We start from the raw sequence: 26,122 nt of genomic DNA on the forward strand, positions 1-26,122 counted from the left end.
ACGGACAATGATAAATTTATACTTTCGAGGGTTTCGTTTTATTCTCCCTCGGAGAAAAGAGAGATGAGAAGAATCGCGCACGTGCACGCGATTCTCCTTCCGTATTTCGACTGCTCGGATAGAAAAAAAAAAAAAAAACATATTTACATATACATATAATTCTGCAACATATCACGTACACATAATAAAATGATTCGGTCCATGGATAACACAGAACATCCAGCGTTCAAATTCAATCAATAATTTATACAATTTGACAAATATATATAAATTCGACAAATAAATTTTCACAATCGGTCACGTCCAAATTTTTAGAGAGCGGCGTTACCTTCTAACTCGATAACTTTAACGCGAAAAAAAAAAGAAAAAACAAATCACGAGAGCGCATTTGGTGCACAATAAATGCAATATGTATATATATAATATATATATATATATAATATAATATTGTATATTATTTCCCGTCGCATCGCCACATTCTTCTGCAGTTCCTCCGCTTCGAGCGTCAGACAAGAAAGGATCCACGAAGTTCGTCAAAAAATGCACAATATATAACTAAACAAAACAACAGACCGTACGTTATATCACTCAAGAACCGAAAGATTCGCGATACGCGTTTCTTTTTTTTTGCTTTTTAAGTCTAATGTGGCGAGCGCGTGAAAATTGCCTATATCCTTCTTTTATTCAGCGCGCCTATTCGTTGGATATATACAAGCTTTTCCGTCACACAATATAACATACATATAATATGACACCGTAAATAATACTACCCTCTTCCGGGTCGTCAAGCTCAAAGGCAATTTTCACGCGCCGCTTCTCGCTGTAGACGACATACAAAAGATACCATGTATACGCGTATAATAACGAATTACACGTTTTTTTAACGTGTGAACAGAATTCACGATAATGACGTTGCCTCTATCGAAGGATAGAGAGTTCACTCTTCTCTTCTCTATTTATCTATATATGTATACCACGTGTATGCGTAAATAAAGGTGATTTCGGTCTAAAATTATATCGCTAATGGGCGCTTCCTCTCTTTTTCTCCTTTCTTTTTCTTTCGCACGAGAGCGCAATTTTACAGTTACAATAATACGATTAGATTTCTTTTACGCACTAACGTAATAATTAAAAAAATCGGATATTACTCTGAAAAATTCGAGATTATTTTTTAAAAACTGTTCCTCGGACAGTACATTTTTTTTTTCTAACGCTCAATTTCTTCATCGTTTTCGCTTTTCTTTTTCACTGGTATACACACACCGTTGTACATCCCCGTGTACGTACACATCTTTTTATCCATGATTTTAATTTAATTTTGAATATTTATCTCGTTTTTATTATGCACTTCGCCCGTGGGGGGGAGGGGGGGAGCAACTTAGGACCATCGCATAATTTATCACTGCGAATAATGAAACCGTTACGCGTTAATTACGAGGTATGTTTACGTCGAAAAATTAGCAGAACGTTCATTTTCCTTTTTGATTATATTCCACCTGTTGTGAGTTTTATATATCACATATTTTAGACATTGTGTTTCCGTGTGTCTTGCAGATCTTCGTCTTGTTGGTTTCTTTTTTTTTTTTTTTGCCCCCGGCTTCATGTGTTCGCTTCTTTCCTCTACTTTCGTTTACCTCTTCGAGATTTGTACAGCAAAGATTCGACAAATTCGTCCACGTTTAGTTGCACTTGTTAGCACGTTTACGGTCGCGTGACGCGTTGGTTTACGGTCCTTCCTCTCTTTTCCCCTTTGTTGCGATTAAGTTTAAATTTTTAGTTTTCACGATTTCCGACAAGCGCGATATTCAGCACGCATTGCTTTTACGTTTCTTTATACACTGGTATAATTCTAAGAGTCTCTTGTTTTATTAACTGTTGAGTGCAAACCTTATTTATATACTTTACGTTTTTATTGTGTTGTGTTTCATTGATGTTTCTCCGCTCGCGAGAATATGATGTAATACGATTGTATATTACCTATTCTCAATATTACTCCACATCACTGCTTCGATATACACAATTTACATTCCGGATACACTGTTTACTGTTTCACACCGTGTGAATTTACATTCGTTTTTATTTTTACGTGTTAGCGCGGCTTTCATTAGAGTTTTAAGCAAGTTCATTAGAGCGTATATTACGAAGCGTCAAAATGTTCTTATTATGGCGTATACACATGCTTCTTTTCCTTCTCCCCTTCATTTTTTTCTTTTAATGCTTCGGCACTGCACTCTCGTTATATGATAATTTTAAGAATTGCAGAACCTCGATAAAAAGGACCACGTGAAAAGTTCGATTTACGATTAGCCTAGCGTTTCCCTTGTTTACACATTCAAATTATAATTTGATATATCTAATATTATACTGTGTCTTACACATATGAGGGTTTTTGTTATTTTATTACTACCGTTTCTTGGCGACACTCGATTGCCGAGTTCTTTATTAAGTTTGAAAAAGACTTTTTTTTCAAAAATTTTTAACAAGCCTTGATCAAAAGAGAAATATAACATAAAATAAAAGTTCAATGTATTAAATAATCATTTTATAATAGTAAATCACATGAGAAATATTTAATTAATCAGTTGATTATTGATCAATATAAAATGAATATAAATGAGAGAGCGAATAAATAATATATTTTTATAGAAATATATTATTCTTGTGTAATGTGATGTAACAAACTTCCATACAAGAGTTTTGGAATATATCTTCATAGAAGATAAAAGAGAGAAGGAAAAGTATAACAAACGACAATACAAAGAATAGAGATAATGATCCCGATGAGAAAATAAAAACGAAATAATATTATAATATTGTCAGAGAATATTGTGTAACATGACGTATTAACAATAACAAAATATCATTTGCAATAAATAGAAATCTTTTATAGTATATAACAATTATATATGATGGCATGTATATACGAAGTGGAGGAAAGATTATATATAATAATAAAGAACTCGGCAGCAGATTACTGCGCGTCTGCTCGCGATATTATTGGACTTACGGCTCTAACAATTGTTTGATTGTTTAATTATTTTAGGTTAATTCCTAGTTGACCATAAGTGTATGCGATTCCATGGGCGCCGCGCTATCGTATAACGTATCCGTATCTTGCGTAGGCTCACCCTGCAGCTGGCACTGATTGCTCAACGTTCCGGCACCGCAATCACAAAAGAATCTAGAAATATTAATGCACGATTTCATTATAACTATTTAATTCCAAGATGGAGAATGTCTACCTAAATAATACGATATAGCAAACTCTCTCTCACCGGTCATGTCTGATGAATTCCACGTCGTGACCGGCATGACAAGTTTTTATACAATTAACGCATATCGCATTGCGATCTGTCGTGTTGCAAGTTTGACAGCGGTAGAAGTCGTGCATGGGGAAGGAAGTGTACGATGAGATTTTGTACAAACATTGGCCAGTTTGCACAGCTTTCTCCACCGCGTCTTTATTTTTAAATATTTTATTGCCTAGAAAAAAGTGCGCATGGTATTCAGTAGATTTTGGTTAATTTTTTTTTCATTCTTTGCTAAAAACGCTACTACCGAAAGCAAATATTTACCTCTAGTTGTCGGCTGCACCCCACTCGCTAGGCACAGACCACCGAATTTATTATTGAATATTTGATTGAATTCCAGCGTGGCGGTGGCGTTGTTGGTTATTTCAACGCCGGCTGCCATGCCATCGAAAATCCGATTTCTCCTCAAGATCGGCTGCGATTGCGTCGAAATGAGCACGCCCGCTTGCGCATTGTGAAATATGTCGTTTTCCTCCAACACACCTGTATATATTGAGACGCATGAAAATCACAATCACGACCTATTTTTTCCTTTAATCTATTTATAATCCTTTTTATTTACGTATATTTTTCTAGATTTTTTATATTTTCTTTTAATTATTATTAATATTAAATAATTATTAATTATTATAATAATTATTAATTTATTATAATTATTATTTTGTTTACTTGTAATACATTTTAATAAAAACGTATAAAATATGTTCAATTAAATTTGAAGAAGCAGGTACACATTATTGATGAAACAAAGCCATTTATGTGTATGCGTATGATATAAAAATGATTAATTTTCCAAACAGAACACTTTACCTTTGCCGCCGTTAAATATACAGATTCCGCCGTCTCGTCCGTCAAATATTTTGTTCCTTTTAAGAGTCGGATTGCTGTCTGTCTTAATCCAGACACCGGCCATTGCGTTGTCAAAAATCTCATTTTGTTCAAGTAAGCCTAAGCCGCTATTATATACAAGAACACCGCCGTTCTGACCGCCCCATATTTTGTTGCCACGTATTACCGGATTACTGCCAGTCCTAAATTAAAAGAAAAAACACAATTTCAGAAGATTTTTTTATTACTACAAAATACTTGCATCTTTTAATTCTTTTCGCACATGTGAATTACCTTATTTGTACTCCCGAATACAAATGATTGAAAATATCATTGTCCTCCAATCTTCCGTGGCCATTGTCGTAAAAATACACGCCGACCTGTTTACCACTGTGAATTCGATTTCTCCTTAAAACTGGCGTCGAACCCGTCGTGATCCAAACACCTGCCAGAGTGTTGGCGTAGACCTCGTTCTCCTCTATTAGACCCTGGCCCTTCTCGTGCACGTAAATGCCACCGTGTTGACCGTGATGTATCTTGTTATGTCGAACGATCGGATCCGAGTTTGTCCTGATCTGTATACCGGCCAGCGCGTTGCCGTAGATGTTGTTGTGTTCGATAAGACCTCTACCTTCGCCGAATATGTATACTCCGCCTTGATGGCCGTTGTATATCTCGTTTCGGCGTATAGTCGGATTCGAGTTCGACGTGATCCATACGCCGGCAAAGTTGTTGGAGTGAATCTTGTTGTCGATGAATTGTCCCAGGCCGTTTTCGTGAACGTAGATGCCACCAGTCTGGCCGTGATGAATCTCGCAATGAACGACAGTCGGATTCGCGCCAGCCTTTACTTCGAAGCCCGCTATCCGATTGTTATGAATATCGTTAGCCTCAAAGTAACCAAGGCCATTGTCGAACGTAAATATCCCTACGTCACGACCGTGATGGATGTGATTCCGTCGCATGATAGGATTCGCGTAGTTCTTCACCCAGATGCCAGCCAGGGCGTTTCGCGAGATCTCGTTGTCCTCGTACGTGCCCTGTGCGTAATCGGTAACGTAAAGGCCAACGTTTTCGCAATCCGAGATGTCGCAGTTTTTCACTAATGGATTGGCACCCACGCCCGATACGCAGACCGCGGCACCAACTAGAAGTTAAAAAAAAAAAAAAAAAAAAAGATAATCTTGATAAATGAGTCATCTAAATTATTAAAATTTATTAAAATAATAGGATGATGTGTCAATTTGCTTAAATGTCATCTTCGTTTCAAAGATTGCAGCATATTGAGTAATTATAAATCTTTCGTCATTTTGTCATAAATTTTAATTAACCAAATTAATCTTTTATAAATATTTATTTCAATTTTGCAGAGATAATTTTAAATCTTATTAAGCTCAAAAATTGTTATCGAAATATTTTACTTAATTATGCGTTTATGCGCAATATACATACTTATACGAGGGTTAAGCGTTCACTTACCAACACTGGAGCTTCTGATAATGCAATGATCGACGGTGGGACTGCAATTTTCGCCAACCTCGAGACAATAGTGTTTATGATGAGGCACTGTGCTCGTGACATCGGGGGTGAACTTCAACGTGAGATGCCCGGCGTAAGCGCGCTTTGCACCTTCCACAAACATAACCGTCGATTCGCTCTCCCGTTCAAGGATGACGGATTCCGCGACGTTGCCTGGCGCGGCGCCGATCAGCGCCACGTCGCTGTCGATCACGAGGAACTCGCCCCTGTACGTGCCTGCGTGTAGAAAGACCAAGTGCTGCGTCGACGTATCCTCTCCGCTCGTTTGCGAATTGCTGTTGCAACAGCCCTGTCCACCCGCGGTCGCACTTCCGCCGTTCGCCGTGGCGCCGCTGTTACTTCTGTACTCGTCCACGTAGTCCAGCGCGCCCTGGACCGTATTGAAATACGGCAGATTACGGCCCTTGAATTTCAAGTCCTGGAAGCCTGGTCGCACGTGTACGCCTCTGTATAGCTGCCTGAAACTCTCCTTCCACGGATTCTGGTATTCGGACTCGTCCGGCGAGACGAACTCGAATTTACACGGGGCTGGATTAAATAGCGGCAGATCGTACTCGTAAACCTGCTGGTAGAGCGACTTCCACAGCTCCGTGTCGTTCGCGATCACCTGGAAACGCTTGCAGACTTGCGAGACTCGGCAAAGATCTTGCTCCATGAGATAATTGAATATCGTGAGTAGCACTTCATCCGGTAGCTCGTATTGAAGATAATGCGCCGCCGTGTTTGTATTTATACCTGCCATGAAAAATCATAATTAGGCTTAACTGATCAGCGGAGTTGAATTCTAGAGGTCTACGTATCAAGAAGCGAATGCAATTTTTATTTATATATACTGTGTATATACATATATGCTATGTATTAATATTATATATTCATCATTATTCTTTATCTTTTGATACATGGAATAACTTTTAATTGTTGCGACTCATCTCTCAATTGTGACAACCTGAAGACATACCGTCCGTAGAAAGCGAGCATGTTCGTCTCGGTCGTTTTCTCGCCGGTAGAGACGACGACCCGAAGGTAGCGGCTATGCTACTCCCACCCGATGGCGGTAAAGCGGAACTTGTGCCTGGTGCTGGATCCGGGTGAGGTGGACTCTTGCGCCTCAAGTCGTACGGCGACGAGTGCGACTGTGGAGACGGCGAGGGTGCAGCTACCCCGGATACACTAGGGGACGAGCCTCGTCCACCACTTCCTCCTCCTCCACCGCCAACTCCACCTCCCGGAAGGATCTGATTGGACGTCGGACACGGTAGGTCGCATGGCTCGGCTAGAAACAAAAAATAAATTTAGTTAAAAAAAGGGAAATAAAAAGATAGACAAGCAAGTAGATTTTCTCGAAAAGAAGACAATATGTCATATATACATTATTTTCTGATACTATTTTACTATCTATTTGCAAATTATACATTTCGTGATATTGTGTCACTATCTGATGACAAAAGGACTTTCGAAAGGAACCTTTTACAAAGAATAACTATATGTAAAATAAGAAAGGGAAATGAAAAAGAAAAAAAAAGAAGATAATAGAATATGTAATCACACTTAATTTACCAAAAGACTACCTTTGATACTCTAAATCTGAAACTGTAGTACTGCGTCCTGCTAAAAGAAAAGAAGTATACATCATTGTAAGAGAGAATGTGACCATATAATTAAATCATAGTTTTTTCTGATAGAGGATCCTTAATAAAGTTTTGATATTAGTCTAAGATAAATATAGTAAGAGAAAAAGAAAAGATAGAAAGAAGAATAAAATGTGGTACTGTGTCTCATTTCAATATATATATCTGTCGAATAAAAGACGAAGCAGAAAGAGAGAAATATTGCACTGTCACAAATAATATATCCTGTTTACACGAGCAGAGGAATAAACTTGTATACTTAATAAAGCAGTTTGTAAACGAAAAGCACGTTTCACATTTGTTGTCTGCTATAATCTCTATAATTATTAATAAGCCAGAGACAACTAGAAAAATTTGCACATATTGACACAAGGTGACCCTGTTTTACAACTGCTGATGCATAAATCGTCGAGAGTGCAATGTCGTAAATCGAAATAAAGAATCCGCTAATAAAGAACAATGTTATACGATTACATACAATATCTCACAATGTAATTCTCGACATTATGCAAATCCAATTATACTTCAATTGTACGTAGCCACAGAACCATGAATAAAAAAGAAAAAAATTATAAAACACTGCTTCATTTTTTTTTAGCGTCAAACTTATTGCACAAGAGTACGTACATATTGTTACAAATAAAGTTTTTAATACACCGCATATATTCCTTTCGCCTCTACACGTATTATTATATCACGATATCGAGACACGACGTACCTCATCGACCGATTATTTATCGTTATCGCAAAATATGAAATTCGCACATCGTATACAAAAGTACAAGTTGACAAAAAGAGATACGTCGAGGCTGAACATTCACACATGTCAGAACGCAGAGAGGAGACCCTCTCTCTCTCTCTCTCTCTTTCTTCATTCACTATCAAATCATTATCATCGGTGCGACGACGAGTATCGCTACAAAAGGAGCAGAATCCGTCACGCGCGCTTCCACTCCGCTTCGATGAACAGCGCCTTTCAGACACACATTTCACTTTCTAGCCCGATAACACGGACACGCGGACACGGGAGGGCGCTCAGCTCAGCTCGTGGGATCTGCGGGATGCGCGATTTTTCGGGGCCGAGGATTACTCTCGTTCACGTTGCCTGTTCGCCTCCTCTCCAGGATCCTCTCTCGCGAAAGTGGAGCGCCGCTCTAATTCATCACTCACAAAACGCCCAATATCGCCAATATCGCGTCAGTTCTTCGTCTCTTTTTCCTTTTCCTCTTCTGTATATAAGAATAAAAACTATAAATTTGAGAATAAAAAATCTAGTTTAAACATCTTGTTTTTTTTTCAAATATAATTGTGCGATTTAATTCCAAAGAGTTTTTTTTTTTAATTTTACGAGTATCTCTGTTGCAGTTAAATAGATTACTAACTTTGTATATCAGATAACAGCGTTTTTATCCTTATCTACACGATCTAATGTTACTTTAGTAATATCTTTATTTGATTTTCAATATTTGGATGTTTAAGTATTGACAGTATTAATCTAGAGAATTCTAGATCTGATTAGAATTAAATTGCATTTGTAAAAAAATTAGATTTAAATAAGCTTTTTCCTTTCTTTTTTTTTAAACATATGTTCAAACTAAATTGATTTTTAATCACTTTTAGAGAATCTCTCTGCTTCCTCTATTTTTTTGAAGAATTCTAAATATCACACAGCTAAAAGTTAATAATCGACATAAACAATTGAATTTTTCTCTGAAAATAAAATACGAAAAATTTACATATTAATTTCAACAATGTCAAAGATTACTTATTATTCGCTCTCGATCTCTCTTTCTTTATCACCGTTTCTCTTAGGATGATATTACATTTGTCAGACGGATAGCGATTGAATAAAGAATTTCTAAAGTTTCTCTCAAGATTCTAAGAATTCGCTGATAATCAACCGATATGTTCGACAAACATTTTGTCATACGAATGTAATATCAGCCTTACATCTACTCTTTCTTTTTTCACTCTCCTCCCTCTCTCAGACTGTTGGAAAATTCGACTGTACTCTTGCACCGCGTTCCAACTGGATGCTGGTGATTCGGAATCGAGAAGAAAGGGGAAAGAGAAAGAGAGAGAAAGAGAGAGAAAGAGAAAAGAGAAAAAAAAGCAGGTAGGGTATAGGGAGGGGGCGACTCCGAAGCCAACATTCCGATGGATTGATCGCGAAGTGGAGATCGCGATCGGACCACGACACAGTACAGTATCGTGTACACGAAGAAAAGAGTACAAGATCGTTTCCCCAACAAGAGAGTTCGAGAGTTTTTTTATTCTAATACTACAATTATTGTATTATAATAAGGATCGCGTTCCCTTAATAACGCGAGAGGGTCATTCAACCCTTATTATATTATATTCCTGAAACACTCGGTTCCTGCGATATATTAATTATTGTAAGAAGATTGTCTTCCATTTCTTGCTTCATTGAATAATATAATAATTCTTGCTTCTGTACTTTTATAAGCATTGTATAGATTTTAAATTCATGGCTATATGGCTGTACAAACTTCAATCAGGTATCTCATGGATTCATGTTATATATGTCTTCAAGATAGATGATGGAAGGTTTTGTCGATTATTAATTTAAATATTTTCTATGTTTATCAAATAGATTAGCATAATGCGAAGGAATTCTGACGATCATTTTTCTAAAACTTGTAATCTTTGAATCCACAATTGTGTCATCCACAGCAGTCAATCAGATATTATCCGTAAAAATTAAAAAGCAATATGGCTGGTAGTAGCTATCGATAAAAAATCATTCACCCATCTGAAAAGCGATTCATAGATAAGATTATAATTTAGAGATAAACAATTGAGCACAATTAGTGAAACAATATTGTAAGTTTAGCATTTATTATAATATTGTTTAGTAAAGTATTTAGTTGTCAATGTTAATAATAGTTACTGAAACCTTCCTTGTCACTACCGCACAATATGGTTAGTCTGAGTCTCTACTTGACAATTTTACATCTTGACAGCCAATGAGTATAGATTCTGGACTACATAACCTCAGCTGCAACGCTTAAGAGATGCTTGGAAGTAACGACAGACACAACTTGGAAAAGTTCACTTGTATAGCTGTCAAAAAATGTACAGAATAAATTTGTTTCCTACTATATACATAAGTTTAGTTACGGAGAATGTCAATTTTTCCTTCTCTCACCAGATATTACAATTTGGAGTCACTTTTTCAGCACCTAAACTCTTTGCACATTCCACATAGGAGGAAAGTATGTCTCTTGGCAGAGACAAGAGGAAAAGAAAGAGAAAGAAAGAAAAGATGATAGGATAATAAAGATACAGAAAAAAAATGGATAGATAGGTGAAGGCGAGAGCGTCGATGGCAGGAAATACGTCGAGACAAAGACTCGACGGAGATGGCGGAGTTACAGATCGCGATAGAGCTCGTGATAGAACCGAACTTGCGTGTAATATATACTCTTTGATTCATTTTTCCCGAACGAGATGGGCGATGGCGAACAGACAGACAGACAGACAGACAGGTGAGCAGAGAGCGAGATCTCAGAAGCTCTCCGAAGAGTGAAAGAGAGACAGAGAGAGAAAGAGACTCTCTTTGTGTCCCTGTCTTTCTCTCTCTTTTCGTCTCGCTCGCTCGCTCGCTCGCCAGCTCTCGCCGTCCCTCTTCGCTCGCTCGCTCGTACATATATATACACACACGTTCGCTCCTTCTTTCTTTCTTCCTTCCTTTCTTTCTTTCTCCGTCTCGCTTACCCGTGGTTCTCGACGGCAAAGGGATCCTGTTTGCGTTTTTCCGACGCGATCTCCGCACGTAGCTGCGCGACGACGAGAACGACGCGCTTGGCATCTTGCGCGTGTCGTCGGCGGCCCTCGGCGGTCGTCCTCGTGTCCGTCCCCGTTGCCGTCGTTGTCCCTCTCCTCCTGCCCCTCCCCCTCCTCGTCCTCCTCTGGCTGCTACTGCTGCTGCTGCTGCTGTCGCTGTCGCCGCTCCTACTCCGATTCCGCACTGTCGCTCGTCGGGCGACTCGTCGCACCACCCGGTCGCGAGGAACGCGCGATTAAGTCCCGGGCGGCTACCCTGCCTGGCCGGGTACGCCGCGTTCGCGGACACGCACGGCAGAAGGTGGCCAAAGGCTTAGGACACACTACACAATAGCGATACTACCACCGTGCACGGCGGCCATCTTCTTGATCTCTGCTCGCCGACTGGCCCAGAGGGCAGCCGCCAATCGGACGTGTTTCTGTCCCGCGAGTGCGTGTGGTGTCGCACGTCCCTCGCCCCTCCGACCCCCCATTCGACCTGCACCGTTTCGTCGCCGCCGCCTCAACCTCTGGCGCCTCTCTCTCTCTCTTTCTTTCTCTTCTTCCTTCTTCGCCCCCCCCTCCTCTCTTCTTCACGTCTGTCTAACCCCTTCCGTCGACAGCCGCCGACGCCACGGGGCGCTTAATACCGAGCTCCCCTTCCGCAGTGGAGCGCGACACGGGCGACCGACATCGGAGTTATGGAGTTATGGAGGCCGCGGCGGAGAAAAGTACCGATAACTCGCACAACTGTGTCTCCGCGATCCTCTCGTGCCTCGCGCTCTCGATCGTGTACGTGGCGAGTCTGTACGTCTGGAGTTCGCCGCACAACAGGTACGTGTATGTATGTGTGTGTGTGTGTGTGTGTGTGCGATGACGTGTGTTGCGACGATGACACGATGATGATGATCACTCGCGACCGCGACTCCTTATCCGTCAACGGGACGTTTCGTTGCGTTTCCCTGCCCCCTTTTTTTTCCTCTCTTTCCTCCGAGAAAAGTGCTCCGATCCCTCGCGAGGCCGTCTGACACCCCTTCTCTTGGTTACACGGCGGAGGTTCGCCCTCGGAGGCTCCTCTCTCGAGTCCCGTCGACTCCGCTAACCCGCCTGGTTCCGGTATTAAAACCGTCTTCGCGGACGCGAACAGTCTCGCACCGACCGAATGGATATCCGTGACTGACGCACGCAGTTTCGCACGTGGTGGCGCTCCCTGTCGCGGCGGCGCCGCTTTTGTTCTGGGGATTTCGAGCCCTCTCTGTAGGGAGTGACGATTTTTAGTAACATTTGACAGGCCTAGTAACCCTGGGATCAATTTTCGTCAAAATCTATATAGGAACTTATTCTGTGACGAGGCAGCTCTTCTATGCATCTCATGTCTATGGTCTATGATGTCACTGACTGTACATTTGGCGCGATATTTAAACGTAATAGATGCGATATAATCCCGACTATTTTCTAATAATTATAATTAAATGTTATATTAATTTATAATATAATTTTATATATTATATTAAATAATATATTAAATTAAATATTTGTAATTACATTTGATTGACAAAATTAACGCATACAATCAATTCTTTTTAAATTATACTGTAGATTTTAATATAAAAGATATTTATACCGATATCAAAGTCTGATAATTAATCTTATATTTGATTGTTTGTGTTTCAGAGAGCATCCATCAACTATAAAGAAACGATTTTTTAGCGTATTTATTATGACCCTCATTTCACCAGCACCCTTGTACTTTGGATTAAATGAAAAAGTATTTCAAAAGGTATTTCGAATTTAAATAGTTTTGATTTATATATTCTGTAGCAACTATTTTTATCGCTTATATCATATATCCTGATAGGTAACTATCTGGGAATTGCTGGGTCTACGATGGTCGGGTTTGATACAGGCGACTGTGGTACCGTTACTCCTAACAATGATCCTGTTCCTAGGTCCCTTAAGTCTACAGGGATTTAATGGGCTCTGGCGATTGTACACTGGTTAGTTATTACAAAATATATATATATATATATATATATACATTCATAAATCTGATTAAGGTCCAAATAACTAAAAAGGAAAAAAATAATAAATAAATTTTACTTTTAGAGCCCATGTACTGGTTGGGAAGCATACGAACGTTAATCTGGTGGAGAAATCAAGTAATCGCTCCACTGTCGGAAGAATGGACCTTCAGAGCCTGTATGTTGCCATTGCTCTTACAATGTTTCACCCCGAGTACTGCCATATTCGTGTGTCCTCTGTTCTTCGGAGTTGCACATTTCCATCACGTGGTGGAAAGAATGAAGATGGGAGTGGGAATCAAACACGCGTTGTTTGTATCCTGTGAGTTTACCACAGATTTTAAAAACTTATCTGCAAGTCTACGATGTCACTCCGAGATGAATGAAAATAAATGACTGTTAAATCTCAGGTTTTCAGTCTGCATATACGACCTTATTTGGAGCATACGCGGCTTTCCTCTTTGCGAAGACAGGTGGGCTGGTTATTTATCTCTCTCTTCTCGAGAAAATCCTTATTTCAGATCTTGTATTTATCTTTTTTCTTCTCAGGACACTTCGTTGCACCATTCGCCGCGCATTCATTTTGTAATCACATGGGATTTCCTGATCTTTCCGAAGTAGCGGCGTATAAAGATCCACTGAAGAGAGCCGGGCTGCTCTGTCTGTTTGTGATCGGTTTAGTCGCTTGGTGTTTCTTGTTGACGCCGATGACGCATCCATCATTGTTCAATAATAACTTATTCTGGACTAAACACTTTATATGAGACGTGTTTGATCTCTCTAACAAATATACTAGGATTTAATGTTTCTAAGCAAGATCTAACGATTTACTATTGCTGTGTGATATTTTGTATATGTGTCTAACAGAGTACACGGTACTTATCCGTTGAAAAATCTCGCGAGTATTAAAATAATTGCATAATAATAATAATTTAACTAATTTCAACTATATTACCACTTGGTATAAATATATACTTATCATTTAATTGTGCAGCTCGGGATTGTTACAAAACGTATCACCGTAGTGCCTGAGATTTAATTAGATTTTTATAGTGGTAATGATACGAAGAGTGTTACAATGACTATTAGATAGGTGAACTTATTCGCAAAACCAAAGTGCGAAAATAAAATTTAATTCTTCTATTTACGAATTGTCGTATTTATGTGTATTTATGTGTTGCATAATGCAATGAATTATTTTATGATCATGACTCTATAGATCATAATTTAGCAGATAATTTTTTCACAAAGATTTTGATGTAAACAAAATATGTACCATATATTATTATAATAATCGATGTAACATGTAACATATTAAGAAAATTTGTAAAATGATCTTTCTAATCGTCTACTTTTATAACAATCTGTATGTACAGTATATGTACAATGTCTATATATGTACAATGGAAGTGATATTTCAATATTCAGACGATAAGCGATGCCGCCATACACATATACATAATAGTTTATTTACCATCGTTAAATCACAGAAGTAACAGAGTTGCGCAACAATATTACAATATATTATATATTATGTACATATACATATATGATAAACACGTATACATTATATATGCAGTAAAACTATAACAAAAGTACACAAGTATATACTCATATATATACATATATATAATGAGAGCTATTCAGTTCTTGAATGTCTTTTAATTGCATACGTAATGTATACATTTGTTAATCGAGAGATATCATGGAAAATAAATTTTTTAAATAATGTTCATATAGATCATGAAATGTTGATAGCGATATAATGTTGAAGTAATATTAAGTGTTTTACAGTCAAAGAGAGAGTATAAAATCGCTAGAAATATGTAACAATGGTGTCACTTTGACTTACAATAACTATATATAAATGTCCATCAAAATTTGACAGTATTTGTTAATCTTGTTTCAACGTCGCGAGAGAAGGAAATGATGTAATTTTGTGTACCATCATCTTCACATTCACTTTATAACATTGATACAGAATATATAATTCTAAACAAAACGTTTAACTTGTATCATCTATCAGTCTATGAATTTACCGAATGTTTATGCATTTCTTAGATAAGCTCTTATCGTATTAAAAACAGATTTACATAAGACGAAGTATGTATAAACATTACATTGAAAAATGAATACCATTGAACTGATCTTTCCTTAAGAATAGATAACCATTTAAAAATAATAATAAATAATATAAGCAAGACAAATCTCAGAGAAAGAGAGAAATTTGTTAATTTATTAATGCTTTAATTTGTTAATGCTATTTTTCTTAAATAGACAAATTTTTCGAAAAATTTAGTTATGATAATGATAATAAATAACAATAAACAATGATTCATTAATTGAGATATCAAACTCCATTAAAACAATTTAATAGACATCATCTAAATTTATGTAAAACGGTAAATGTTAAAATAATAATTTCAATATTAACAGCTATAATTCAACTATGTAGTTGTAGAGCTTAATGCAGTCATGTCCTTTCCTATATTACTTTTAAATTGCACTATTTAAATAGATAAATAGCGAACTTCGGTAGAGTAATGTTGTCTCGTTACACATAAATGCAAAGACGTTACTTAGGAACTATGACTACAGACTTTTAGTTTTTGAGTTTGTTTTTTTTTTTATAGTAATTCATTAACAAATAAATAAATAAATAAATGCAGATAACGGGATAGCATGTATATCTGGCATGTTTTTTGCGACATAGCTTGGTCAGGTGTGTACTTACGTTTGGCTTGGTCCAGGCGTTACGTCCGGATTTTGCGATTGATTGAGAAACAACACGTTGCTCGACTTAATTCTAGGTCCGGATGCGATCAATGAAGGTGACGGACTGATACAAGGTGTCGAACTATGACTGTTGCTCAGATCGCACTGATCCAATAGCTTCCAAAGCTCTTCTGGCGTAGGTCCACCAGAGGTATCTGAAAAAGATGGAAATTATAAAAATCAGAGTGATTAAGTTTAATTAAATAAATAAGATTAAAGAAATCATAAGTATGTATAAGCGAGTTTTCAAGAACAAATATAATATAATGTACAATTAATAATTATCATTGAAATTATATAAGTCATTATTTATCAATAATAAAACAATTAACATTACAATATTTATATAAATTATATAATAAATGCAATATTGTTTACTCTCTAAAATTTTAGATACGAGTTATGATTCATGTTAATCTTTTATTTTCCGCAAAATTTTCAGACATGTGAATGATACTCGCTAATTTCGTTACGTCACCACGACGGCAAAGAAAGAGAGAGTAATATACCTTGAGTGGCATTGAAAGACGGATCCAATGCCGTTGTGAGATCCCACATTTGTATAGTGCCGTTAGAATGGCCAGTGAATATGAAACGTCTGGGCCTTGAGCCCATGCGACTAGAGCCTTCACACTCGTGCACATAAAATGAGCTTATAATACTACCATCCACCGATTGTATCACGCAAACTCTCTTTCCATTCGACGCTAATCGAACAAATAATTGATCGGTTTCGGGTACAACCTTCTGCACGAACACTTGCTCGTCGTCTTGTTCGCCGAACGGCCCTGTGTACATTATTCGGGTATTAATATAACTATTATTATATATAATATAATTATATATTATAATTTATATAATATAATATAATATAATTTATACTCTTTCAATTATATTAAATATAATGTAATTGAAGGAGTATAAAAATCGATATTTTAACAAAAGATATTTTTAATATCGAAAATATATATTATATATAAAGGAATTTAAAGAGAAAGATATCATTGCAAAATATTCTAAAATCGAAGAAAGAACGTATATTTTCGTAATGTACCGAAGTCGTTGCCGGCGTTGTAGCTGACGCAAGGATCGATTGCTTCCAAGGAAACTATTTTAAAGCTTGCCTCAGGCGTTGATCCCGGTTGCGTCGAAATCATCCCGCGAAATCTAGTCACCGCCCAACTTCTAACGTGATTATACTCCGAACAAACCGACACCAAGTATTTTTCCGAAAGTGTTACCTGCAACATAATTCGCGCATGATTAGAATTAATGTGTATATATGCAACATTATTACAATTTAATGTATAATTTTAACATAAAAATCTTGGCTGAAATAAATTATTTTGCACATTACCTTGGTTACGCTGCTTTGATGTACTGTGAAAGTTTGAAATAGCTGTGGACCATGGCCAACTGTTTCGGGGTGTTGAACGATTACCCGGACACTTCCGGATTTCGTGCCATAAGCGATTTCTATCCAATTTCCACAAAGACCTGCATTGGGAAAGATATGCTTTTAGATCAAATATACTTTTCATGTTCGCATTAATCATCTGATGCATTTCAAAAACATAACTATCTAATCATATGCATAAATATGCATAGACAATATCGACTTACTGATACTAAAAATCTACTTTTTTTATCAAAAAATAAATTTATATTTATGAAATTTTATATTGCATCAATGCACAATTTAAAATAGTGTACATCAGAGGATTAATTTTATATATGGATGCATGAATGAAAATGTATATACATATGTTTGTGCATACATGTATGCTTTTGTGTGTAAAACTGCAGTAATAGAAAATGTTGAAAATATAATAAAATAATAGTTAAGAAACAAATGTGCATCAATATGCTATTCATATAAAATAATTAATAAATAAATAAATGTTCCTAAAAAAATATTTTTGAAAAAAGAGCTCACAATATTTTTTTCGTGCTATGCATTGCAATAATAAGCAAAAGCAATGTATAAAAGAAAAAATACATAGAAAAAATATATATATAATTATGCACAATTATAATTAAGCAACTATTAACATTTATATGCGTGATTAAAAAAAATATTACTAGAAATTACCTATTTCTAAAATTTGCCACTATTAACGAAAAAAGTATACAAGCAAAGATACATATTTTCTATTACCTCCCTTTCCCCTCTCAGATGCTGGCATGGAACATATTACTATGAATAGAAAGAGCAAGCAAGCAGCTCCAATAATCAGATTGGATCAACAGAATCCAGTGTAAAGTAATATGTGAAGAAAGAAATCAGAAGAGTACACAACTTGCGTTAGTACAACTGGACGCATAAGGATAGCAGGGTTGTATGTGCAAATTGTGCAATTTCTAACATTATATCTCGTGTCTCTCGTGTAAATTCATTTTTTTCCATCACGGAAAAAGAAACTTACAATACAGCTTCATATTCAAATTCTATTAAAACAAATGTGTATATAAACACGCTTTCAAATATATATATAAGTATTTATTTTTATGCTATCAATATGTTGTAAAATATATGACTATGCGCCAGTGTACCGATAAAATTTAATGCTATCTGAGAGGAAGAGGGTATATTTGCTTTTATTTAATCACACGATTTACGTTTGATGCAGTCACACAACATAAAGTGAAGGTGAATGACGCTTTGAATCAGACATGAGACAGCAGAACATCTGCTTATATCGACCCATACTTGCCTTGTGCTATTTATCCAGTTGTACCAAATGAAGCAAAGAATGTAATAATAAACTCTCATTAATATTTTTAACACTCAACATCAAATCTCATAACATTATTATATTAATGAATATACTTTCTTCGTATATTTTATTCATCAATGAATTATTGTTGAATATACCTACACCAATAAATAAACGATAAAATATCGACCACCAATTAGTATAAAAATAATTATATTTATAATACATCTATATATTAGTATACATTTAAAAACTTTTGCTTTATTTTAACATACTACTGAAATAATTTTCATCATTAAATTCAATTGTTCATATTACAATGATGTTTGTTATTACATTCTGCACTAAGCAGCTTTAATGAATTTTTTTTAAATAAAATATATTACTTGGAAAATCGTTTTTTAAAGAATAATATTAGTTGGCTTTAATTTAGAAGATTTTATCTCTTCTGTATCTTGTTATTTGTCGACATATTTATATTAAGATGGAAATAAAAAGAACCTTACTTGTTTTCGGCGTTAAATACACAGATATTGCAGTTATGGGATCGTAACTCGGGTCTCGATATAATTCGGTAACGAGCAGGTCATTATCCTTCATTCGCAAAGGAAACTTTTGCATATCTGCAATCAAATTATTATAGAGTTGTTATATAATATGTTTTTTTATCAAAAATAAAAACTTTAAATCCAAAAATTTATTTCTACTCTATAAAATGTTTTAGATCTATGAAATATTTCTTTAGCTATAGATCTTCAAAGTTTTCAAATACTTAAAACAATTTTTATATTTTTGTATATCTAATAAAAATATTTAGATCCCTTTTCACATCTAGAAATGTATAATTTTGACTCTTGCTTACCGATGTAATAAATAGACCCATTGTTGCAACCTAATAAAAGAAAGGATCCAGCTGTGTCAAATGAAAGGATGGGCACTACATCTTGTATCTGCCAGTGATGAGTCATTGCGTGCCACACGCCGATTTTTCCGGTCGGCGATAACGCGACTAATTGGCTGCCGATGAAGAACAGATATTCTACACGCACATTCAAGTTGAATGTGCCTACGTTGATCTTGATTCCTTCCTCGGATACACCCCAGAGTCTTACTTGACTGCCATAGGAGATGGCTACCATCTTGCCATCTGCGCCACTTCCCATCTTCGCGTTTATCGCTACACGTTCTATTATACACTCGATATGCGAACTGGTAAACACGTGTTGCCATCCGGACGAGTCCTTTAGTCGATAGCACGTGATAAAGTGCGCGTAAGCGATTACTATCCAGTTGTGATGCGCTTTTATAATCTGCACTCTTAAAGGATCCACCCAGGACGAAACTGCACATGAAATATAATTTAATTAATGCTAAAGCAAAAATAATATATCTAACGATAGAACTAATTAAGATAATAAAAATAATACATTTCCATCTTCTTCGAAAAATAATCAATATACTTTTTTATGATACAGCACTTATATATATCTTATATTTCATACATATCATATATTGTTTACTTTAGAAGCAATGATTTCTTGAAACTTACCTTGTTGTAATCCAAATACAAGGCCAATATCGTTTTTATATAATTTATTCAGATCGGCCGAATTGTTTCTAACGTGTCTCAGATCTAGAGATGGTGTACGAGAATGTGGAAGACCACGCTGTGGCAATCGATAATCTAAAGAAGAATTTCTCATATGTGTTCCCAATGTTCCTTTGTAATTCTGTGGACCTGTAATTAAAATATCTTCAGTTAATTTTTTTCTTCAATTGTATTGTTCACATTTTTACATAAAGTAGATAAATTGTATAAAAGCTAGTGTTAAATAATTTCAAAATTAGATGATTAATAAAAATTTTAATTACCACTAGTATTTTGATTAATAGGATTGACAGTTTGTGTAGGCTGAGAGGTAGATGGCCCATCGGCTCTAGAGCTTGCACTAGAACCAACTCTAATATGAACAGACACATCACTGACATTCGACGTTACCACAATAGGTTCTTGAAGTGGTATACCTATAAAATAGAAAAAAGAAAACATTATAATTTGCTATAATATAGTTGATAATAATATTATAGTTGTTTAGCATTAATTTACATGGAGGTGGTAAGTAGCCATAAAACAATACATCGCCACAGGATGACTGAGTCAAGTCTTCGCAGAGCATCAAGCGTTTAACTAGAGGAGTGATACCATAGTATTCGGCCTCGTGTCTTAAAGTCCGAATATCTACATTTTTCAGATCAATATCTTTGGTACGAAGATAATTCAATATAATGGAAAATAACTTTGGATCTCTATCTATAAAAAGTGCCCCAGTCTCATCCTTGTGACTGTCAATCCTGTTACTCAACAGAGCTGTAAAGAACGAATCCTGAATCCACATTAACGTTTGGCGAGATGTGGAGAATCTGAAAAGGAAAATAATTTATCGTCAACAGATCAGCCGTGATTAAAAAATTAAAACAATAAAATCAAAGTACAAAAACGTAAGAACGCATATAAAAAGAGCGTTTATATAAAAATATTAAAATAAGATACAGTCCAAGAAAACGAAATCATGTTATTCTGTCAGTAAAGTAATTGAGTAAGATTAAAGATTAAATAAAGTTGAAAATTGACAGAAAGGGCACACAGAAAAAGAATAATAATTCTATGAAATATAATTAATCTACCTGGTGCCACCAACATTCAAGTGAACGATATCGCTCACGCCTAGATGAGGCGCAGCCATTTTCGCGATTATCGCGTCTGTTTATAATGACAGTTCATGTCCCGCGCGAGCTCCAGCTGTCTCAGCTGTCAAAAATATATCGCGAGCAACCAAAACAACTCCTTGATACGAAAACAACCCCAGTACAGGTTATATACGACATAGCACTGTGCATGCGCCGAAGATGATTCGATATTATATCGAATGCAATATATCGAACTCGACATTCTTTCTATCGATTAATATCGAATTTAATAAATTATGAATAAAATTCACAATTGGCACCACTGCGTTTAGAGTCGCGCTAAACTGTTCATTAACATTGTTTTTTGCTGTGCTCTGTGTCTCTGTGTGCAAGTTTTAGTTTATTTAGAGTTTTTATAGCGATGTGAGCCTTGTTTGTGACCGTGTTTTTCTAAATCAAGTGAAAGAAATCTGGCTGAATGCGAGAGATATTACGTTTCAAGAAAGTAAACATTTTGGAGACGATTTTTATCAGCTCGCTACTCTTTTGCACTCAACTGCTGAGAAAGCAAAAAAATCAGAGGTAGGTAAGTTTTGTCCTGCTTTTCAAAGTCGACGATGTACAAAAATGATAAAAATGATAAAAAGTATCATCGTACTCAAGTTTATACAACGGCGTAATAAAATTATCATTTTATTTCGCGAAATACTCGCACGCATCCTACTATTAATCCCGATATTTCTACGTATTTGCGTAAGTTTCAATAATTCGACATAAATTTACTATAATCCTCTTTCCGAATTGAATAACACTGATAAATTGTATCGAAGGTAAGAGTTATAACGAGCGTTGAAAGGCTCGATAATTGCATCGACCGATCACCGACGCATGTATTTTCATTAGTGCGCCGGTCTCACAATCGTCTGTAATTAATTTACGGCCAACGTTTGTAACGAACCGGAGCGATGCTGTGAGCAAATCGGCTTACTGTAGCAACTGGATTGGCGGCAGAAGCTTGCAGATCACGATCGAAGGTGTGTAAAGGTCCAGGATCATCACTGGCGCAAAATTCTACAGCATCTCTCTTCAAAATTTCTCTCAAATGATTAGCATTATATTAAACGATTCCTAAGTTGTATTTTTATACAATAACTTTATTATTGCCTTAGATTTAATTATTTTATATGAGCAATGCTAAAACTAATATATTCCCTGACATATAGATTATATATGGATTATATATGTTAATTGTTTCTTAAGAATTTAAAAAAATATTACATATATTTATTCAGCATTTTTTAAATAAAAAATTAAATATTTAATAAATGTTATTAATACTTTTCTGTAATTAAGGCTTAATTAATATTTTATTATATATATTAGAATAACACAAGCGCGTGCTACGCGCGCGCTATTCCTCGATTTTATTATATATAAAAATGAATGATAGTTTTATATAAAGTTTGTTTAAACTTGATTAATATTTTTTGACAGAAATCAGCTGATTAAAGCGTTAATTTGCTAATTAAATTTTAAAATAAAAATATGTTATAATAATTAAAAGTAATATGATTATAAATAATATGTTATAATACTTTAAACTCGAATAATATTTTTTGACAGAAATCAGCTGATCAGGATTAATAGTAGGATGCGTGCGAGTTTCGCGAAATAAAATGATAATTTTATTACGCCGTTGTATAAACTTGAATGCGAAATTTTAAAATAATAATAGGTTACAAAAATTAAAATAGTAATATGTTGTAAATAATATGTTATAATACCTTATTTTCGGTTAATATTTTTTGACAGAAATCATCTGATAACTGTGTCAAAAATATTAATTTAGTTTAAAAAGTTATAATATATTATTTAAAACATATTACATTAATTTTTATAACATATTATTATTTTACAATTTTAAAATGTACAAACGATTAATTTTTGGCTCATTTCATAATATTAAATATCGATATCTTTAAGCCGCGGATCCTATAAAATGCATGCTTATATTAGGTATATCAAATGAAAAAATTAGTACGCTGTTATGTTTACTATATGAAAATAATCGGCAATGAATGTACTATCAAAAAATATAATGAATGAATTTTTGGCTCGTTTCAAAATATTAAATATCAATAATTTGTAGCCGCGGACCCTATACGGCGCATACTTATATTACGTATATTAAATGAAATAATTTGTACGCTGGTATATCTATGATATAAAAATAATCTACAATCAATGTACTATCGAAAAATACAATGAATGAATTTTTGGCTCGTTTCAAAATATTAAATATCAATAATTTGTAGCCGCGGATCCTATACGGCGCATACTTATATTACGTATATTAAATGAAATAATTTGTACGCTGGTATGTCTATGATATCAAAATAATTTACAATCAATGTACTATCAAAAAATACAATAAATGAATTTTTGGCTCATTTCAAAATATTAAATATCAATAATTTGTAGCCGCGGACCCTATACGGCGCATACTTATATTAAGTATATTAAATGAAAAAATGGTTAGGCTGTTATGCTTACAATATGAAAATAATCCGCAATGAATGTACTATCAAAAAATACAATGAATGAATTTTTGGCTTGTTTCAAAATATTAAATATCAATAATTTGTAGCCGCGGACCCTATACGGCGCATACTTATATTACGTATATTAAATGAAAAAATTTGTAGGCTGTTATGTTTACGATTAGAAAATAATCTGCAATGAATGTCCATTGTATATTTTGATAGTACATCTATTGCAAAATATTTTTATATAGTAAACATAAATGCCTACAAATTTTTTTGTTTAATATACATAATTTAAGTCTGCGCCGCATATGGTCCGCGGCTACAAGATATTGATATTTATAATAATTTTAAAAAAGCCAAAAATTTGTCGCTTTTTTTAATAGTATGTACATTGTATGCTTATTACTTCTATATCAAATAGATACGAACGTGCAAATTTTTGTATTTAATACACATAATATAAATTTGCGTTGTATAGTGTCCGCAGCTACAAAGTATCAATTTTTGATAATTTAAAGAAGAGCTATTTTATCGCTTGAAATATTTCGATAGTACATTGTATAATATATAAAAATAATCTACAAAGAATCCCTTTCTAAAAAAAGCATGTTATTGACATTATTGTTGTCGCTTTTACGCGATGCTATAATTAGCTGTCTCGATTCGCGTTCTGCGTTATATTCATATAGCATATTAGCATATAAGCATATTCTTATAGCATCGAGCAACTGTCATCGCGAGGATTAGCAGTTTAATAGTTTGTCCAAAATAAAATAAAATAAAATAATATATTATGTTTTAAATAATATGTTATAATACTTTAAAAAATCAGAATATGTTGTATATATGAAAATGTATATATATGAATATGTATATATATGTATATGTATATATATGAATATGTGTATATATATGAATATGTATATATATATGAATATGTATATATATGAATATGTATATATAGTATATGCATATTGTATATATATACATTTATGTACTCATTTATATATATATAATACATTTATGTACACATTTATATATATATATATATATATTTAAATATACATATATTTGTATATTACATATATCTCTCTTTCTATATATATGTATATATATATATATATATATAATATATTTTTATTTCCTCATTTCGTTTAATCTAACCGAATATAATTACGCGCACGAAGTGAATAAGTTATATTATTAAAATCTCAAAAATTGCAACGCATGCATAAAAATATATTAATTAATTAAGCAATGCATACAAATATAATATTTAAATCTTTAACAGGGAACAAAAAATATGATTTTCTAAAGAATCTTTTGAAATCAAAATATCTGCGCTTTCATTAGACTCACGCATCTAATACACATCCAGTGCGCACGTGTCGCGTAAAACTAGACTGGACTGGACTGACCGCAAGACGCTGAGCGAGCAGAGCGAGCAGCGGTGTCCGTGTCGCCACCTGACGGTGATACCTAACTTCACAGCCAAGAGTGAACCGGACCTGGCGAAACATCTCTCTCTTTTTATCCCTTCCATTAGACTAACGCGTCCCATACGTTCGCCGCGCTGCACGTCTCGCGAGAGACTAATCCCCACCACCGACCACAAAACATCTCTCTCTTTCTATCCTCTCTATTAGATTAATGCAGCCCACACATCCGTCACGTTGCGCGTCTCGCGCAAGACTGATTCTCGTGCGAGATATCTCGATCGCGAGACTGGTGATCAGTCCCGCGCGAGACGCGCAGCGTAGCAGATGTATGGAGATGTGTGTCTAATGAAAGCGTAGGTATTTTGGTCAAAAAATTCTTGTAGAAATTCTATTTTGTTGTTCGCATTTTCTGTTAAAGATTTAAATATAGTATTTTTATGCATTGCATAATTAATTAATATATTTTCTTTATGCATTGATTGCAATAATAATTTTTATGCTTGCATTGCAATTTTTAAGATTTTATTATCAAAGAATAATATAATAACTTCGCTTCGCGCGCGTAATTAGTAATTATATTCGGTTAGGATTAAACGAAATAAGAAAAAATATATATATACATATATACACAGGATGTTTCAGGAAGAATATGGTCAGCATTCTAAGACATGATTTATACATATTATTTTAAGCAAGAAAGTTTATATAAACATGTGTCCTATTCTGGTTAGAAAGATACAACATATTCAGTTTTAAGAACGAATACATTCATTAACTTATTAGAACTAAATTCTATGAAATACAAAAATTTAATATAATTGTTTCATAGCATTTGGTTCTACTA

The 26,122-nt window shown here is 34.9% G+C and overlaps 3 protein-coding genes across 6 annotated transcripts; 1 reads left to right on the forward strand and 2 right to left on the reverse strand.

The window, feature by feature from the left end:
* Positions 1-225: 225 nt before the first annotated feature.
* Fbxo11 (F-box protein 11) lies at positions 226-11,180 on the reverse strand. The gene is made up of 8 exons (XM_083034339.1): positions 11,045-11,180; positions 6,637-6,951; positions 5,619-6,413; positions 4,434-5,286; positions 4,122-4,342; positions 3,576-3,794; positions 3,276-3,483; positions 226-3,181 (listed from the first exon to the last, which is right to left on the reverse strand). The coding sequence occupies exons 1-8, from the start codon at positions 11,136-11,138 to the stop codon at positions 3,052-3,054; spliced, it is 2,835 nt and encodes a 944-aa protein (XP_082890465.1). The 5' UTR covers positions 11,139-11,180; the 3' UTR covers positions 226-3,051.
* A 610-nt stretch (positions 11,181-11,790) lies between these two features.
* Sras (Ras converting CAAX endopeptidase Sras) lies at positions 11,791-15,147 on the forward strand. Its single transcript, XM_083034345.1, has 6 exons — positions 11,791-11,926; positions 12,767-12,872; positions 12,951-13,089; positions 13,199-13,435; positions 13,524-13,586; positions 13,663-15,147. The coding sequence occupies exons 1-6, from the start codon at positions 11,802-11,804 to the stop codon at positions 13,875-13,877; spliced, it is 885 nt and encodes a 294-aa protein (XP_082890471.1). The 5' UTR covers positions 11,791-11,801; the 3' UTR covers positions 13,878-15,147.
* On the reverse strand, positions 12,212-21,483 carry LOC145934089 (BTB/POZ domain-containing protein KCTD3). Of its 4 annotated transcripts, XM_083034341.1 has the most exons (12): positions 21,291-21,483; positions 20,713-21,026; positions 20,478-20,630; positions 20,155-20,343; positions 19,468-19,947; positions 19,112-19,228; positions 18,047-18,067; positions 17,246-17,385; positions 16,943-17,129; positions 16,398-16,676; positions 15,848-16,043; positions 12,212-12,347 (listed from the first exon to the last, which is right to left on the reverse strand). In XM_083034341.1, the coding sequence occupies exons 1-12, from the start codon at positions 21,347-21,349 to the stop codon at positions 12,212-12,214; spliced, it is 2,271 nt and encodes a 756-aa protein (XP_082890467.1). In that variant the 5' UTR covers positions 21,350-21,483. The 4 variants fall into 4 exon arrangements, with proteins under 4 accessions (XP_082890467.1, XP_082890468.1, XP_082890469.1 ...); XM_083034342.1 differs by lacking the exon at positions 18,047-18,067; XM_083034343.1 differs by lacking the exon at positions 12,212-12,347 and having other exon boundaries at positions 15,727-16,043.
* Between the last annotated feature and the right edge of the window lie 4,639 nt (positions 21,484-26,122).

Source organism: Prenolepis imparis, unplaced genomic scaffold (assembly GCF_030444845.1).
Source record: "Prenolepis imparis isolate NDT839.2.m4 unplaced genomic scaffold, iyPreImpa1.0 SCAF_3, whole genome shotgun sequence".
NCBI lineage: Eukaryota > Metazoa > Arthropoda > Insecta > Hymenoptera > Formicidae > Prenolepis > Prenolepis imparis.

What these genes read in the sequence shown, in the direction of transcription:
- LOC145934089 (XM_083034341.1), bottom strand. Translation starts at nt 21,349, where the DNA reads ATGGCTGCGCCTCATCTAGGCGTGAGCGATATCGTTCACTTGAATGTT. An exon ending in GTATTTAACGCCGAAAACAA is followed by an intron (nt 18,068 to 19,111) that starts GTAAGGTTCTTT and finishes GTTCCATGCCAG; the next exon opens with CATCTGAGAGGGGAAAGGGA. An exon ending in ATCAAAGCAGCGTAACCAAG is followed by an intron (nt 17,130 to 17,245) that starts GTAATGTGCAAA and finishes ATTATGTTGCAG; the next exon opens with GTAACACTTTCGGAAAAATA.
- Sras (XM_083034345.1), top strand. Translation starts at nt 11,802, where the DNA reads ATGGAGGCCGCGGCGGAGAAAAGTACCGATAACTCGCACAACTGTGTC. An exon ending in ATGAAAAAGTATTTCAAAAG is followed by an intron (nt 12,873 to 12,950) that starts GTATTTCGAATT and finishes ATATCCTGATAG; the next exon opens with GTAACTATCTGGGAATTGCT. An exon ending in ACACGCGTTGTTTGTATCCT is followed by an intron (nt 13,436 to 13,523) that starts GTGAGTTTACCA and finishes GTTAAATCTCAG; the next exon opens with GTTTTCAGTCTGCATATACG.
- Fbxo11 (XM_083034339.1), bottom strand. Translation starts at nt 11,138, where the DNA reads ATGCCAAGCGCGTCGTTCTCGTCGTCGCGCAGCTACGTGCGGAGATCG. An exon ending in TATTCGGGAGTACAAATAAG is followed by an intron (nt 4,343 to 4,433) that starts GTAATTCACATG and finishes CTTTTAATTTAG; the next exon opens with GACTGGCAGTAATCCGGTAA. An exon ending in TATATTTAACGGCGGCAAAG is followed by an intron (nt 3,795 to 4,121) that starts GTAAAGTGTTCT and finishes CAATATATACAG; the next exon opens with GTGTGTTGGAGGAAAACGAC.